The sequence below is a fragment of the Condylura cristata genome, unplaced genomic scaffold, assembly GCF_000260355.1.
Source record: "Condylura cristata isolate star-nosed mole 26May11 unplaced genomic scaffold, ConCri1.0 scaffold00012, whole genome shotgun sequence".
NCBI classification, from domain to species: Eukaryota; Metazoa; Chordata; class Mammalia; order Eulipotyphla; family Talpidae; genus Condylura; species Condylura cristata.
Window position 1 is genome coordinate 2,769,343 of NW_004567113.1, and position 19,099 is coordinate 2,788,441.

The following is a 19,099-nucleotide window of genomic DNA, read 5'->3' on the forward strand; positions in this document are numbered from 1 at the left end:
TGCCATGTGGATCATCCTCATGGCCAGGATCGAACTCATGGTGCAACTTTCTTAGTGCTGTGCCACCAGGGTGGGCCTGACCTCCCTGTTTCTTAAAACTATTTTGCTCTTGGCTTTTCTGAAATGTGTCTCTTTGGTTCTCTCCACTTTGTTCAACTCTGTGACATTTTTGCTAGATGGTTTTCCTCTTTTTTTTTAGGCTGCAGTGTCTCCCCTTCTAATTGTGTATTTCCAGTGCTTCATTTGTCTTCTAGACAATGAAGCACAGTAGTGTTGAGGTTGAAAAACTATAGTCGGTTCCTACCGAAATTTTCCATTTGAAAATCTTTAGACACCCAAACTGAACAGCTACCAAAATAAGTATACCATCTTTCTCTCCACTTTCCTACCCAATTTGTAACTATTACATTTAAAGATTATACCAAATTAACAACTGCAGTAGCTAAAAATATAGCAACATCCATACCTCTCAGCACTTTCCAGGTATGTTGGTGTTGCCAGATGTAAGGATTATTTACTTCTGGAATCTACTTTCTGTTCTTATATTTTTTTATCACTAGATGAGCTCAAGACTCCATTTTCTCCTGGTCTATCATATGAATTTCAACTCCTTTTTGGCTCCTTACCACCAATAGTCCACTTCTCGCATTCACAGTACATGACACTGACCTCCCTTCTTTCCTTCGTGGCCTTTGCGAGCTTGCAATTACACAGCTGGACAGAAAGACTTCTAAATTTTGCTCACTCTTATAGTCTTTATCTTCATCAAAAGTATCTAATAAAGTATCATCCATAAAGAGATAATAAACATCAAAGAAACTTGCTTTGACTATTTGCATACACAGATTACCCAATTTTATCCCCCTCCTCAGTTTTTGGTATGCTGATTAATTTGACAAAGGACAGAGTCAATACGTTATTTGGTTTCAGAACTAATTCTAATCATTATGCCTTCACCTCATCCCACATCAGATGGGAGATTTTTCAGAATCATTTCTCACAAACAAATAAACCCTGTCATGAACATCTTATCCCTGAATCTATTATTGTTCTTGTTTTTGTTGGTATTTGGTATTTTGCCAAATGTGTATCTTAATGTAGATTAAAAACAAAGAAAACTACCATACCAGAAGAGAAAAAGAAGAGTTTGAAGGTCTTGTTGGAAGGTCACAGACTGATCAAAAGTGATGCTGAGGAGATGCATAGATGCAGACTGCGTGTCAGCTGAGGATCACACAGTTTCTTATGCAGCCACCACTTCATTGTGAATCTTATAGTACTTTGATCAACACATCCCTTATGTTTGAAGTGAAGATACCGTCTAGATTATTTTCAAGTTCTAATAACTCTATGGCTATTAAATGTTCACAGAACATAGTTTTTTGATGATTAGACCAGAAGTACCCTTCTAGTAGAAATTCTGTCCTTTGGAGAGTCTCTTCTTACCTCAGACTCAAACTGATCCATAATTTTCTCACAACCCCTAAGCTCTTAAAATTTCTTCTGCAAAAGTTTTTAAAAAGTAGCAAAATGAGTAATGGATTTTTTTTTTCTTCATGGATTTCTCTAAGTGATCCTTTCTCATAACTTTTTGAAAGACATTAGGGATGTGCCTCCCCAGATCTTCATATTTCCACCCATTTGTTCAATAGGTGAATGAGTATTTGGGGATTTTAAGTCTTTATTAAGGACATGGGATAAAAAGCCAGAACAGTTTTTATATATATATATATAAAGTCAGCTGGGTAAAATTATTAGGAGTAGCTGCTGAACTGTGCATGTATGAAATGAATTTTGGGGTATGATTTTTTTAAATGTTGCTTCAACGTGGCTGCTGAATTATTCATTTTTCAAAACTTTTCTGTCTCAAATGAGAAGCAGGTTCTAACATTTATAGGTCCATCTGCATATGCCTTAGCAATTATTACAATGTAAATATATAATTAGGTACTTGCTACATACAACCAGAAATGACTTTATAAACTTTATTAAAGAGTGCTCACATAATTACTTACTGAGTTATTTCAGGATTTATCCTAATAATTGCACTTTTTCCTACCTTGTGCTTGAGATATTTCAGAAATTTATATTCATTATTTCAGACTCCAGCATTCTGTTCTATTTCAGGAAAGGAAATTTGCTTTTGAATTGCTGGTCAAGAAGATCTCAGAGTTATTACAGTATCAGGACTAAGTCTGGTGAAGAAAGGGAACATATTTATGCTTTTAAGGGATTCTGAATATATAAGAATCATGAAAATATTTTTTTTTAATTAACAAATGTAATCATCATAATTTGTTATGAAGAAATAATAAGGATGGTCAATGACTGATCTTCACTGCTGATTATAATGAGGCTCTCTAAAACATTCACTGAAGCTTAAAGTATACACAGCTTATCACTTCAGAATTTCATAAGTTCTACCACACAGGAAATAGTCACCCAGATGATAGCAAAGTGCTAACATGTGTTTAAATTATATAAAATACATGAGATACTAAGCAAAAACATGTTATTGTGCTTTCTATAAGTGAGTAAATATTAGTTTGTCATGTATTTTACTACTTGTGCCCATTCAGATCTACGAAAGACATTTGAGCAGGAACCATTGGGAAAAGAAGTATCTTTGGAACAGGAAGTCTTGCTCCAGTGTCGACCTCCTGAAGGGATTCCAGTGGCTGAAGTAAGTAATACAAGTTTTTAGCATTCAGCTATGGCCACTTCGCTGTTCTTCCAGAGGCCTAATCCATGGCTAATGGTGCAGTGAATTAGGGTATGGCATGATGAATGGTTGGTAATGGAGTCCTAACTGTCTGCTGTTGGCAAAGTAGATTGATTGGGAACTGATTAATGACTGGAGAGTCAATTAGGATGCTCCACTGGACAAAGTTACAGGCAGCTTGGTTTCAAAAAAAATAGAAATTGAAACACTATTTTACCTCACACTTACATAAAGAAAGATGACATATATATAAATAACATACCCTCAAATTCATGATTGTTCCTGAGAGTATACAAACCACTGCATGAAGGGTGCATGTCTTTGTGTGCCATTGCACACAACATATATACTTTCTGTCATATGTTGTAGAGCTATCTAAAAGAAATATCCACATTCCATGAACAGAAACACAAGAGAGGAACCATCTGCCAATTTAGTTTCATCCTATAAGCTTGAAATCAATCCCTTCATCTTCATTGTTTTGCTTTACTGAACAAAGCTTATGATTGCCATGGAGATATCATGAGTCAGACTCAATATCACTTTTTGTCACCATCAACAATATAATGTCCTTTGAAGTGAGACTGTGGGAAAGAGGCCTAAAGGACCACAAGAGAGTCTAGGTTCTCCTTGAGAAATTAACCACCAATTTTAGATGTTGAGAAAATTCATCTAATACTGTGTTTTCCATTTGTTAACAAGTAATTTGAATTTCAAAAAAATGTATTCATGTCCTTGACCACTAGGAGACATGCCACCAATATCTTAGCCTAGCCAGTGTTCTGTGAGTGCAGAATGACTTTGATAAGTAGCATATCAGTCATTTACAACTTGTTGGTACCAAGAATACATTGAGTCCCTTGGAATTGCTGATCTTTATTGATACATTAAATTGTATTTTTATTGCTTTGCAAGTTTGCTTTTTTTAATTGTTACAATTTAGGGCATATATTTTAGTTTCTGAGATTTTGTTAAAAAAACTTTAAATTTTCCCTATTTATGAATTTGCTGGGACTTAAAAATTTTTCCAAAAAAGGTTTAATATGGGTTCTTCCTGATGCACAGCGGGTTACAGAACAATACTAAGAACCTATCCACTGCCCTCCCTAGTGGCGCAGCGGGTTAAAGCACAGCACTAAGAAGTTAAAGCCACTTTCGCATGAGTTCAATTCCCCACATGGTGCGGCAGGCCTTTCCTGACCCTCTCGCTGCTCCCCTCAGCAGTGTACTTCGTAGATCTGCCTGTTCTGCTCCCCACTCTGTCGCTGGTGAAGTCTCTCGCCGCCCCTGAGCCTCTGGCCTGTACCCCAGTTCTGCATGCACAAATAAATAAATCTTAAAAAAAAAAAAAAAAAAAAGAACCTATCCACAGGCCCACAGGCACTGCAGCACGAGTTCTATCCCTGACTGGGGAGCTGTCCCACATGGAGCAGCAGACCTCTCCTGCCTTACCTGCTGGTCCTCTCAGCAGTGTATTTCAGTCTGCCCGTTCTGTTCCTCACCCTGTCTCTGGTGAATCCTTTCACCCATCACATCTCTGGCCTGTACCCCAGGTCCTTTATGTATAAATAAATAAATCTTTAAAACATATGTTTAATAGTTAAACATGCACCTACTACTAGACTTCTCATAGTTTTCCAGATTATTGAAGATTCAGGCAAAGATAGAATCATCTCAGCTAGATGATCCCATAACAACAAAATTAAATGTCTTATTGTTCTTTCCAAATTTATAGCAATAATAGATCAATTAAAATTTAAGCAAGGCACGTAGAAAATAACTACTTTTTCCATTACAATCATTCATATGTCTTTGAATCAATTAAAGATTCAGTCAATGCAAAGAATTTCACACTCCTAATTAAATGTCCTTTCCTACATTGAAAGAAGACAGTGATTTTTTTTTTTCTTTTTTACACCCTATAGCCTTTCTAGCATTCGGTCAAAGACATTGCGTGATTACTACTGTTTAGTTCAACCACACCAAACCTTTGTCTTCTAATACTGAAACTCAGCATGATATTAGGTGATTAGAAAGGAGGCAACTCTTATTTGTTCAGTATTTTATTTAACTTGTTATATTAGTGCATTTGTCTCTTTCATTATATTTCCAAATATCCTCTAGTAAGCTACCATGAATGTTAAAACATATCATGTGTAACATGGTAACTATAACCTTGATTACTTGATGTTTATTAAAGATAATTGATCTATACAAAATCTTTCAGTAAAGAGAGTTCAGTAATTTCTACATTTTTGTAGTCTTCTTTACAAAGTGAACCAGTTTGTCAAGGAGTAAAAATTCCTGACTGCAAACTAATTGGCTGTGAATTTTATTTGTATCATCACTGGGGAAGAGACCAATTAACACTTGGCAAGCTCAAAAATCATACAGCCATTTGACATTCAAAGAACTATATTTAATTTAATGTGTGTGTGTGTGTGTGTGTTTGAAGTTAGAAGAGAGATCAAACATACATGCTCAAGAACAGGCTAATAAATTCCTATGTAGATTCTTTTCAACACCCTGAAAATCACTAAGCTCAAAAAGCTAATGAATGTCGTAACATGACACATTACAACTATCATTTGCTCAAGAGGGATGGATAAATTAGAAATGAAAGGTAACTTGGTGATTTAAAGAATTATAAATCTATTTGATTTTAGAGATAATAAATTCCTTTTTAATATTTCACTTGTTTTATGAAAGATAAAACATAAAAACACAGCATAGAATAAAATAATGTCCTTAAAGGGAACTAGCAGGCAAAACTCTTATGTTTTACTATAAATAAAGTAAGTCCTTTTGATATCAGTGGCCGGGCAAGGAATTGTGCTTTTCCTGTTTCCAACCCAAATGATTCTGAAATAGTAAATGCTCAGTGATGTCACGACCAATCAGTTCAATTGATATTTGTTTTATAATTGTGTGTTTAGCTCCATTAAGGAAGTAATCAGATATATTCTTTGCAGAATATCACAAGGTAATGCTTTTCTTTGTTCCCCTCCAAATCAGTAAATTTTTAAAGCACTCTACAAATCTTAAGTTGCAAGGGCAACTCCTTTGGTGAAATAATGGTGTAAGCTTTTCCAAGAAATAAGTAAAAATATCTAATTGTTCCCCCTCACTTGGCATTATTATCCACTATCAAATTTTAAATATTTTTTCTTATAGAACTCTAGGTTTAAGGTTCAGTGTCTTTAACTCTTTGACTTTGACAAGGTATTTCAAATCTTTACTTAAGTCCACTCAGTGTTAAGATGGAGATAATTATACCTCTACAGAGTGTAGTTGTGTGGTTAAAAGAAATGATATACAGAAATCATTTAGAATATATCAAAATCACTCAACATCAGTCACTATTAATACTATTATTATATCATCACCTATTGATCCACAGAAGAATTTATTCAATCTCTTGACTTCTAAATAGTCACTGAGCACATTGTACTTCTGCTGGTAAGTGTGAGGTATGGAGCCATGAGGCTTGTGTTCTGAAAGAATCTCCAAGATGCTCTTTTGTGTCCTCTAGCCACCTGCTTGTGTTGTGGTCCATAAAAATCTACAAGTGAAGTTAATATTTGTAAGCTTTAAAATGGACAATGGAGGGTTCCCAGTTTATGTAAATATTTATTTTACAATCTCTTGATAATGTAAATATAGCAACTCATTAATCTTTTTCAACTATTTTATTAAATCCTTAATTTCAAAAATCTTAGAAAGACACCATTAAGTATGAATACTCCAAATCTCATCTATTTCATAGTAACAGTTACAACTAAGTAGACAGTACTTGGATCATGACTTGGGTGGACTGAAGCTTTAGTCATGCTGAATTTAACATTTTTATTATTGAGGTAATGTTGGCTTACATTATTGTCAGATTTTGGCAGTGTAGTATGCTGCCCCTCAGCTATTCCCATATCAATACACCAGTCACTAAATCAGCCATATCTCACCACCATAGTCCATTGTAATCCCTCCCCATTTTGTCTTCACCCCTCCTCCGCCCTATACCCTTCTGATGGCCTCAGTTCTAGGGTCAGCTTATAAAGGTTAGTTGTTTTTTTTTTTTTTATAGTTGTTTTTTTTTTTTTAAGATTTATTTATTTATGCATACAGAACTGTGGTGCAGGCCAGAGGTACAGGGTGGTGAGAGGATTCACCAGAGAGAGCTGGGAGCAGAACAGGCAGACTAACAAAGTACACTGCTGAAAGGAGCAGCGGGTGGGTCAGGAGAGGTCTGCTGTGCCATGTGGGTCACCTCTGGGGCGTGGGCAAGGGTTAGTTTTAAACTTGTCTTTACCTGATTCATAGTTTGGCTTTTCTGTATACCGCATACAAGTCACACTATTGGGCATTTGCCTTTTTCCTGCTGAGCTATTTTACTTCCTATTTTCCCTCCCAACACCTCTGAGTTATTTACTGATGCATACAAGAACTGGCCAGAGGTGCAGGGACAGTAAGAGGATTCACCAGAGACAGAGTGGGGAGCAGAACAGGCAGATCGATGAAGTACACTGCTAAGGAGAGCAGCAAGCGGGTCAGGAAAGGTGTGACGTGCCCTATGGATCACCTCCGGGGCGAGGAATAGAACTCACACTGAAGCGGCCATGGCCAGTTTTACAGTGTTATGCTCCAACCCGCTGCGCCACCAGGGAAGGCCCATCAACACCTCTGATTTTGTTTTTAAAGATTTATTTATTCATTCATACAGAACTGGGGTACAGGCCAGAGATGCGGAGCGTGAGAGGATTCAGCAGAGACAGAGTGGGGAGCAGAACAGGCAGATCGACAAAGTACACTGCTGAGGGGAGCAGCGGGCAGGTCAGGAGAGGTCTGCCACGCCATGTGGATCTCCTCCGAGGCAGGCGGGAATCGAACTCATGCTGAAGTGGCTTTAGCTTCTTAGTGCTATGCTTTAACCCGCTGCGCCACCAGGGAGGGCCCAACACCTCTGATTTTTAAGGTTACTTTTGCCCACATAATTCTCATGATTCCAAGACACTGGACCGGTCTTCATGGTTTCTCTCAAAAGAAGAAATCTGGCTTGAGGCTACCCAATGAACAAGAGTGTGCAACAAAGAAAATCTCAGGATCTCAGAGGAGGGAGAGGCCAAACCAAGACTCCATATGTTATGTCTCTTCGGGTGGTACAGTTTTGACCACAAATTCATCTTAATAGTAATAGATTTTTAAAAATTAGGTGGTGAGGACCCAAGGATCTCAGAGCTCTAGGCTTGGCTGTTACCGCTTCTGGTCTGTTCTTTTAACTAAGGAAATTATTTAGCATGGTTTTTAACAAGTATAGAGCAGCTTAAGGACAAGATCAGAGTCTGAAGGCCTTGAACCTTAGCTGCTGAAACTTTAGATGGCCCAGGGACCCCTGGGAGCCAGGCAGTGCATGGACTGAGGGACATTTGGTCATTTAGCAACAGAAAGAGAATTATTTTAGGATTTAACACCCGGCCTGGGCCAACCTGAGTGACCCGCCAAAAGCCAGTCCTTATGAACCATGGTTTTCTGTAGCTCTCACTACTACTCAAGTTGAAATATATCTTTGTACTCTCTTGTGATGAAAGAGAGAGCAGGAAGGGAGTTTGTTCATGGTTTATCTGTAATACCAGTAAAATGTAGGTTATTTGTATATTTGATAAGTAAATTTAATAAGATGAAGGAGAGGGATTCCATTGGATATGTTGGGAGAAAATAGGAATCGAACATCCTTAGTATCTTTTTGAGAAAAGAATTCCATGACGCTCTGGAAAAAAATCAAGCGGTAGTTTGTTTAGGACCACTAATGTGCAAATGGAAGGGTACCCTGGGACCTCCAAACCTGCACTCTTTAAAGAGGTTCTGCCATCCACTATATAAAGACAAAGCACACTCTTAGTGTGAAAAAACTTTAATAGGATTAGTATTCTTAGAGGGAGAACAAAGGGTAACAGTTTCCCAAGGAAATACCCTAAGTTACCCATCCCCTTGTAAATGTCCAGCCCAACAGAGTTGGGCCAACTTGGGGCCACTGAGACCTAAAAACTTGCCCTAAGTACAAGGCAACTTCTAGAGAGGGGCACAAGGGGACGGGCAAGTCTGGGACAAAAGGAAACCATTGGGAATTACCTAAGTTCAAGGACATAATAAGGCAGGCTAATAATCACATTAAAAGTAAAAGTAGACTAGGCAAAAGAAAAGAAAAGAAATCCCAAAGGTACTCTAAAATGCTATTGCTTGGTATTTTTTGAAGATTTATTTATTTAAACATACAGAACTGGGTACAGGCCAGAAGTGCAGGGGCAGTGAGAGGATTCACCAGAGACAGAGTGGGGAGCAGAACAGGCAGATCAATGAAGTACACTGCTGAGGGGAGCAGCAGGAGAGACAGGAGAGGTCTGCCACGCCATGTGGGTCACCTCTAGGGCCGGGGATTGAACTTGCACTGAAGTGGCTTCAGCTAGCGTAGCAGGGCTGGGCCTTATCAGGTTGAACCACCAGGGAGAGCACTGCTCAGTATTTTTAATATCTCCTTTGTTAAGATCAAGCCAAAAATAGAACGTTTTCTTCCATTTCTGGGGAGAGATATTCCTTCCTTTCAACAGACAAACCTCACTTTTCTCCCTAAAGTATCCAGAAAATTAATATGCTGGTGAGTGGGGTGCAGGGCTGCTCTGGAGGTGTAATAGCAGCACTCTATGAACTGAATCCCTCTTTCCTCATTTTAGTTTATGGCTAGCAAATGTTGCTGTCACATAGTGAACCAGAAATATACTCAGAGTTGCTTTATTTCATCAGATTACCTGTTTGGGGGAGTACTAGGACCAGAACATCAATGGGTTCAAGATTTGTTGGTGTGACAGAAAAAACAAAACTGAATTTTTCACTAAAACCTGTGACTTGTTTCACCTTTAACAAGTGGATAATTGTTTCTCTAATTATAATTGAGCTATTTTTCTTAGGAGTTTAATTAGAGGACTAGGGCACAGTGTTCAACTATTGACCCAGTTGTGCTTAAAAACCATCATCCTATTTATCAACATTTGCATCTCTAATTAGCAAGTGGGAAAATATGGGGTGAAGTGCAAAAAAGAATAGATTATTTTGCTGAGTTTAGTCTTGATAACAGGGAACAGATATTTTAAGCTGATACTGCTGGGGCAAAAAGCTGTGATGGCTGTGGTTTCTGCCAACTCTACAGCTTCGGTGGCTCCCGTCTAATTGATTATTAATGCTGCTGCACAACAACGTTTCGCCAGAGGCCTGCATGTTTCCCTGCGAACCCCTCATAACTAGAACTTAGTACCAATGCACTCTATGCAGGTGCATTGTCTCCCAAGCTGTGCTTTATATTCTTTGCAGGCAAAAGAAGTTTATAGAGTTAAGAGAGAGAGAGAGAGGTTTACAGAGAAAAAAATAATTTGAATACCAATTTGGAGGGAGACACTGCTTTCAGTGCCCAGAATATCTGTTGGCATTTTCTCCGAGCCTGTGTGTAGTGACAAGAAGGAGTTTTGATGATGAGTTTCAACCCTGCAAACAGGTTTGTGGAAGTTTTGGGCTCCCTTACTAACAGTCACTTGCAAACTTACATTAGCTCAGTCAGCATTTACGAATGTACATCTGCACTTTGGCCATCCTATATGTATTTCTCCCGAATATCTGAATCCAGTAATTAGATGCAGAGATTATATAAACTAAATTTTAAATTAGTAATAAAATTAAAATAATAATTAGTGTTGGTTTTTGGAGAACAAAGGCTGAACTACTTCAGTCTTCTCTGACTTAGATTTGGAGTTTGACTTATGAAGATATTTAGTCATTCCTCTGAGCCTATAGCAGCTTTTATTTTTTAATCATTAATACACTTATTCCAGAAATATTTGTTTTCCAGTCATTTATGTGCCTGGTAGATTTCTACTCACAGAGATACAAGTCAGTCAAAGTCCCTAAAGGTTAAAACAAACATATGACTAAACAAGAGTAGGCATATATGTCAGATACTTACAATTTAAAAGAAATACAAGGCCAGTTCTTGCTTTATTTGGTTGGTGGTTGTCAGGGTGTGATATTACTTCACAATCCAAAGACAGTCTATCTGGGGACAATTTGAGCTGACATCTCAAAGATAGAAATGAGTTAGTCTTGAAAAGATCTGGGTTAGGAATCCCTAGGCAGGGGAGTAGAATCATCTTGAAAGGGGTTGATGTGGTTACAGATTAAAAAGGAAACTAGTTTCTTGAGACACATAGTCTTGAAGAGGGAGGTAGACCTTCAGTCAGCCAAAGGGAGAATAAGGTCATGGATTTGAATGAGAGAGAGAGATGGGGAGGAGGAGGTAAGGGGTTAAAAGTTTTATTTGAATGCATGAAAAAAATCACTGTATATTTTTAAATAAGGAATTGATACACAGTGGATGCTTGAACAATGTTGGGGTAAGGAGTGATCACCAGAGCACAGTGAAAAATCTGCATATAACTTTTAATTCCTCCAAAACTTAACTACAGTCATCTTTTGGTATTCATGAGCAATTAGACACTATCAACGGTACTGCAGAGGCCAAAATCCCTGGATACTCAAGCCCTTTATAGTCTATCATCCTTATCTGTAATTTCCATATCTGTGGATTCAACTAGTCAAATGTGGAACCCAAAGATAGAAAAAAGTCTGCATGTAAGCAGTCTTGTTCCATTCTATTTTATTCAAGGATCAAGGATATATATCTTTCAGAGATTATTCTTGCTCCTGTGTGTAAAATAGACTTAGAATTGTAACTATGGAAGCAGGGTCACCATTTAGGGGATATTCCCTTAATCCAAGAAAAAGAAGATGGTTGCTTGTCTTAGGATTGAAGTAGAAAAAATGGAGAAGGAAAGAGAGAAACTGGAGATATTTTAATTTCTTTTGGGAATAAATTAATCTGAATATTTTTTTTTAAGTTGTAAGTGAATAAAATTATAAAATAATTAGATTTCAGAAGAAAGTCAGATATCCCATGATAACTACATTAGGCCACTAACAGCTATTTCTTAGATCTAAAATCAGTGGTCAGTGGTTAGTAGATCTAGTCACATGCAATCTCTCAGTGGCACATCAGCTACAGGCCATGACCAAGTCTGTGTCCCTCACTATAGGGCAGGAGGACCTTTCATTGCAGAGGCCTTGTTTCTGAAAGACTGACTGCTTCTTGAATATGTTCAATTGATTTGGAATTTATTTTAATAATTTTCCATGTTATAGAGAGCAAAGAGCCTGAATTTTTTAAAGTTGAACAGACCTACCAAGAGTCCAAAACACTCTTAGTTGATAAATAAGAAGAAATGTTGAGTGCTTCATAAGCTGAAAGGCAAGGTTATTGTAAAACTGGTTAAGAGCTAGGCATGGACAAGTCAATTGATACTCCTTTGGCTTCGGAACATTCAGCATAACATTTCAGTGTCATTTTGCCACCCTGGAAGATATTATTGGATAGAGCCACTCTACTTTGGGCTTTTTTGAGAGGTGTCTCTATTTGCCAACATGTTTTTATCTCCTCAGAGTTGAACTTAGGCTTTAGAAATGGAAGTTTTCAGATTTCAAGACAAGTTCATATCGACAATATGTTCTGTGTACGTTCAACTCTCAAAAGCAATGAGCCAGACATATGTGCAATTAAGGCAGTGTTTCCCCAGCAGGAAAACAAATTCCCTTTCTTAGCAAACCCCTTCCTTTTGCAAAAGTTACAAACAGCTAAGTAAATGTCACCACACTTTCCACAGACTTTTTTTGTTGTTGTTCTTTGGTTATCATTTACAATCGTCAAAAATGTATAATTTCAACTTGCTTAAACACTAGACATTTTTAAAACATATACCTTCACCAACTTAGTGAAATTGCAAATCATGTTGGGCAGTATTTGGTACAGAAAAGGATGAGGGTCTTATTTTATTGTGAACCTGAGAAATGAATGGTTGCAAAAGCCAAAGTACCTTTCGCTTCTTGAATAGAAAAAGCATCTGGAATAAAAGCACCACAAAAATAGCACATTGGGGAGAGGGACTGTTTTGTCTTTCCATTTTTTATGTCCTTTCACTTCTTGTGTTATAAGACATGTTTTTATAGACTACTTTTAAGAGTAAAAAACCTTTATTTGCATTCCATCATGAGGAGTCATTCTTGGCCATCTGAAGCACCTGTGGGATGGTGAGACGACTGTTACCTGTATGAGAAACCAGAATTACATAGTTCTGGGAATTCAAATTCTGGAGCTAAATTGTACCTGGTGAAAGTCTTCGGAAGGCTTGTTAACTGTAGCTGCAATTAGAATTGTCAAGGCCTTACAATTCAGAGCATGAGGCATTGATTCTTTCTGTTGACATGACCTCTGCCTTCTAAGAAATGTGGAATCTCAGGCCCCAGTCAAAGCCACTCAATTTGAATCAGGAATTTAGACAAGTTAATCAGGTGACTGCAGCTCTGGTTCCTGAGTGTGGATGCACTAGATCACTTGAGCGCTGTTAGAGAATCCTGATACATAGGCCCCAGCCCAAAAATAATGAGTTAACAGTTTTGATTCTAAAATGCAGCAAAATTTTAGACCCTCTCCTCTAAAGGGTTAGGTAAAACAAACAAATATTGAAAACGCTTCAAACTTGTTACTTCTAAACCAGTCAGTAAAATTTGGATGACTCCCAGCTTCTAGCTAATGCTCCTCCTAGAAGCTTGGCTAGGTTTTGTGTGCATTTGATAATTGTTCCATAATTGCTTTTCCCATTTGTTTGATTAATGTGTCTGCACACAACAAATCTAGGCTGAATCTCCATTCTCTTAGGTGTTCATACTCTTCTCAACTCTGTTGTGTCATTTTCAATCTCAGTGTTCTGATTTGATGGGCCCCAGTTTGAGTTTAACAAACTAACCTTTCTAATAGATGCAAATTTTTCCAGTTAATGGTGCTGGACTCACTTTTCATGTTGGGTGGCATGTGGCAGTTTTCCTCAGTTAATTAGAACAAATGTGCCAATTATGTTAATGTTTCTCCCGATACCAATCAGTGAATAATTAGACACAACACATCTGTCTTTCATAGGGGAATAGAATAGAATAAGGGAAATCCAAGGTGCTTTGCTCTTTATTATTGATGTATATGATGAGACCATTCCTTAGCCAATCACAAAGCTAACAAGTTCATATATCAAAAGACCAGAGAGAGCCAATAGTGACTTGCAGTGCTGACCACCTCTCATTGTTAGTAAGTTTGTGACCAAAGTTCAACTGTCTCCTAAGAATTTAAATGGGCTTTCCTTCCTTACAAAAAATCACTCTGCCTTAAGAGGCAGGCATGTTGTTTACTCAAATTATAGAAAGACACAAGTCTTTAAACGTAAGTATTAAAATCTCAATGACAATTCAATTTTTTTTTAAAGATTTATTTATTTGTACATACAGAACTGGGGTACAGGCCAGAAGCTCAAGGGCGGTGAGAGAATTCACCAGAGACAGAGTAGGGAGCAAAACAGCAGATAGACAAAGTACACTGCTGAGGGGAGCAGCGGGCGGGTCAGGAGAGGTCTGCCACGCCATGTGGTCACCTCCGGGGCAGGCGGGAATCGAACCCATGGGGAAGTGGCTTTAGCTTCTCAGGCAGTGCTTTAACCCACTGTGCCACCAGGGAGGGCCCGGCAATTCAACTTTATTGATATAAAAGATCACACTGAAAAATAGAAAAAACAGAAACTTCAACCTATGGAGTCATGCTGAAGGTGTTGTAAATAGGAAGGTCGACATCAGATATTTAATATGTTATTATTTCTGTTTATATGTGTACATGTAACTTAACATTGGTGTTTTCTCTGGTTAATGAATACATTAATTTTACTTGCTTTATTGGCATTTGCGACCAATACTTGGCAGAGCTGGAGTTGTGGTGAAATCATTTCATAATACAAATAATTACCCGTAAGTTAATTCTGTCAGAATGGAGAAGAGATTTGTGAAGTCAACACATTAGTTTTCTTGAAAGTAGTCAAAGCATCTCCTAATCAAAGATCAAGCTTTTTAAAAGCTTAAAATTTAAGTTATACATACTCTATCAAATACTGGTTACATTTTCAATTTTTAGAAATATTTGGCTATGAATTTCTGCTATCTAAAAGTAAAATAATGTCATCATATGCTATTATGGCATCAACTATGTTGTCACCATTCTTATTTTGCATGCAATTGATCAGAAATTATAGCTATAATTATGGATTTTAAATTCTTCTTTCTTACTCTAACATTGTTCACTTAAAACAAAGGATAACTCAGAACAAACAATAATATATTTAAAAATAGTTATGATCACTAACACGAGTTGAGGCACAAAAAATCTAATACATGAGTCATCCTCACATATGTCCTTTTATCCCTGGTTTTGAGGAATAATGAAAAAAAAAAAAAAGGAGACATGGAGACATGCTGTTAACTTAGTTTTATACATCGTTAAGCCCAAAATATTTGTCATTTATTTTAAAATAGTGAAACATAAATGAGCATACATATGCTATAAACACTTTTAGTAGTAAACTGTGAAAACATACTGAAGATAAATGCTGTTTGGAAAGTAATTTCCTTATGTAAGTGATTCCCCCACTGCATATTATCAACACACACATATTATCAACATTGGAGGTTTTGGAATTTATCTGAGGTAGTCTAACTTTTATGAAGTTTAACTAGAGTTGAGCTAGAAATTGAATAAAGTTTGAATTTAAATTTTGGAAGTCAGTATTAAACTATGGATTATAATTTACTCATGTTTAATTATGAGCTATAAAAGAGTAAACCACTGGGAATGTTAATCCACATTTTTCTGACTCTGTTAATGATATAAATAAAACATAATTTAAACTGAGAAGTAAAGTATTTAGAGAAGAGATAACTGAATTTTTTGAACCATAGGATTGTTAGATATTGGAGTAGCTCCTCAGAAGAGGTTATGGAAACCATGGAAAATTGACCTCCATATTTTACTGCAACACATTTTTTTTTTACTTATATAACCAGTAGTTCTGTATTGTGAAATATCAGTAATAGCGGTACTATAAAAACATGCATCCAGGAGCCCTAAAAAAATGTGATTGTAAAATCACACCATACACAAGAAGAAAAGGCAATTTTATGCACCTTGTTTTGGAACACACAATTTGCGATCAACATGTTCCTGTCCCAAAGCCTATAATCAAGTTGGGATTTGTTCATCTTCATTAATAATACTGATTATTATTCTTGTTAATGCTGTGAGCTCAATGTCAGACTGAAGGCATCAATAGATCTGAAGGATATGGTGGTTGGAAGGATTTCCCAACATTGTTACTCTCCAACTATGAGAGCTGGGACCCAGTCCCCATAAAAGTATGCTAGAACTGTGACCCCTTTTCTAGTACATGCACTGAGACATTAAAGGCTGCAAGAAAGGGGAAACTTTCCTCACTGGAAAGGTTTTCTGAATGAAGACTCAAAAGCATGACCTATTGTCCTATGCAGTGGTAAATTCAAAGTCAGATTTCTCCATATACGTATATATGGAGAAATTTTAAATAGATATGTGTGTTATATGTATGTAAGTGGTGTGTGTGTGTGTGTGTTTTACCTGATTAAACTACAAAGTCACAGAAATGTATGCTCTTAATTGTGATACTAAGGAACAATACATGATCAGTATTTAAAGTGTATTGATAGAGTTGTGTTGAAGAAATTTTGTCACAGAAGAAAGGTGACAAAACTTACTGGCAGCTTCCTAATTTTAGGTGTTTTCCCATCCATGTACCATCAAATCTTTCCACAAGTGAGGAGGGGAAGGTCCCCACTTTGTGCACTTGAGGACTTAGCCAAAGGGAGGGCTGGGACACATAGCCAAATCTGGCCTACTCCAAAGCCTATGTTTTTCCAGTAACAGTAAAAGTAACTCACTGCACAGTACTGGAATTTCACTCAGTTTAGGGGTTTTCTCCTTTATTTTATAGTAATGTTTTTCAGTGTAGATCATAATACATCAACATCTGCATGTACTTTTAGGTTCAATTCTTAAAGGCCAGTTCCACCAACCAGCCACATCTGTGCACCATTGTTTTGTTGATTTTCATGAACTAATGAGGTAATACCTAGACAAATACATCCTTTGAGAAAAAGCGCTTTATTTAAAAACTACTTATGCCATCTCATCAGTTTTCTAAAAGTAAATACTTTTGTGGCTGTTGTGCTATTGCTACACATGATTTGCTAAATAATAAATTTTTGGTTTCTTATAGCACATTTAAAATTTTTATTATATCCTACAAATAGTAACATAATGGAGTTTTTTGTTGTTAAAATTGTTGATTTTAAGATTTACTTTTGAATAAGAATTTCTGGAATTGCAGGTGCTTTGGTTAGGTGTGGTCTGGTAACACATTAGAAGAGGTGTGAGCCCATACCTCTAAATCATATCCATTGGTGTGAACCAGTGTCCCTGCAATAAAGAATATTCAGAATAGCAAAGCCATCAAAAAATAAAAGCAGAGTTCTGGGTCTCCCTATCAAGCTATCACCAGTCACTGCTGCATGAGTTCCATCCATGGCCTCATGGCACAGCACACAACCCCTGTCTTTCCCACTGTTCCCCTCAGTGTGTATTTCAGTAGATCTTCATGTTCTGCTTCCAAACCTCTGGCATGTACTCCAGTTCTTGTGTGCATAAATAAACAAAAACAAATCTTTAAAAAAATAAAAACAGAGTTCTTAAAAGACAATAACAGTATCTGCAATTTAAAGAAGACTGGGACAAGGATGAGCGACCCGAGTCTGAGAAATATTTAGGAAAAATCTATAAAATAATGGAATTGTTTTGAAAAGAGAGGTGAACATTTCAGTAAGTTTGATTTTAGGGATGTGTTGATAATGTGCCAATAGTTTGAAAAATCAGGAGGGCCACATTTACAGAGAAAGAACTGATTAATTTCTGAAATCAACATATCACCTGTTATGCTTTCCACATTGTTGAAACTTTTGATGGAATTACCTAGAAATTAACTAGGAATTTGAGTAGAACTTAATAATAATTGAAACTGACATTAGTGATTTTTGAACTAACTGCTACGACAGTGAGTGAGATAACAACCATTTGTTAGCAAGCCTATCTGCACAAGAACATCAGCGGAAGAAACTTAAAAACACATATGCCCAGGCCCTTTGTCAGCCAGATTAATAAGCCTGCATGTCGAACCTAGGTCAAGGGAGGACTTTAAAGCTCTCCAGGTGAATATTATGCACAAAGTTTCAGACAAGTGCCAAAACAAGTAAAAGAGGACCACACAAAGGAGTTATTCTGATGAGGACTATATGAAAATATTGAGTGAAATGAAGGGCCCAGTAGGAGGGCTTACAAGGACAAGTCATCAGGTGGCCATGAAACAGCGAGGAAAGAGAAAGTCCCAGTGCCATTCATTTGACTGGGGTGATAGAGATAGCTGGTCACCTCTGAAACACATGAGAAAAGAAGTAACGGTTATCCAGAAACAGTAAATTGAAAAGTGAATGTGCCAATTTATGTATCGAGACTGGGAATATTCTGTTTTCAGTCAGTTTAATAGCAAAGGAAAGCGTAATTGAGAAGCATATTTGACAGGAGTGCTAAGGGGTAATTTTGTTATTGGTTTGCCTTTAGGATGTTGGGGACCTACTTAGTTATGGATGACTTAAGACACCCAAGAAAGGATCAGGTTTGAGTTGAGTTCATATATTTAGGTTTATTTAATCTGTTAAAGGAAAAAAGTCATATGCAGTTTGCTGAAATTAAGGAAGATCACCCAAACATTAATATTTGATGACCCACAGTGCCATAAAGCCAAGGAGATTGAAGAAGTGACCTGTGAGTTCACTCGCTGCATGCAGTATTCAGCAAGGTGGAACCAAGAATGGTGTGGGATTGACATATGCCCTTTCAAATTTGTGTCTTTTAGATAATTTTTCTTTTTCCTATTTGTCAACATGTTGTGGCTAGAGAAGTATTGTGACAATACTTCCCCCGCCCCCCACCTTTTCCTTGGATGTTAAATAATGTGAAATTGTTCCACAGAGCACGACACACTACTCAGCATCCTGTCTCAGGGAATGTTGCAAAAGAAAATAACAAACCAGGTGTTCATTTAGATTTAACATGGGTGAACCACAGCATCTTTATAAGTGTAGTCAGAGAGTAGCTATAGGACAGAATTTTATGGAATGGTATTAGATAAAAATTGTACCCATTAAAAATGCCTGTGCCGGACCCTCCTTGGTAGCACAGCGGGTTAAAGCACACACTAAGACGCTAAAGCCACTTCAGCATGAGTTTGATTCTCACCCACCCCGGAGGTGACGTGGCAGACCTCTCCTGACCCGCCC

General features: G+C 37.3%; 1 protein-coding gene across 2 annotated transcripts in view; it reads left to right on the forward strand.

The window, feature by feature from the left end:
• Positions 1–19,099, forward strand: part of UNC5C (unc-5 homolog C (C. elegans)) — a 373,518-nt gene that overhangs the window by 269,211 nt on the left and 85,208 nt on the right. For both annotated transcript variants that reach the window (XM_004681110.2, XM_004681109.2), the window contains exon 4: positions 2,580–2,683. In XM_004681110.2, the coding sequence (XP_004681167.1) occupies positions 2,580–2,683 (104 nt within the window). The remainder of the gene's footprint in view (positions 1–2,579; positions 2,684–19,099) is intronic.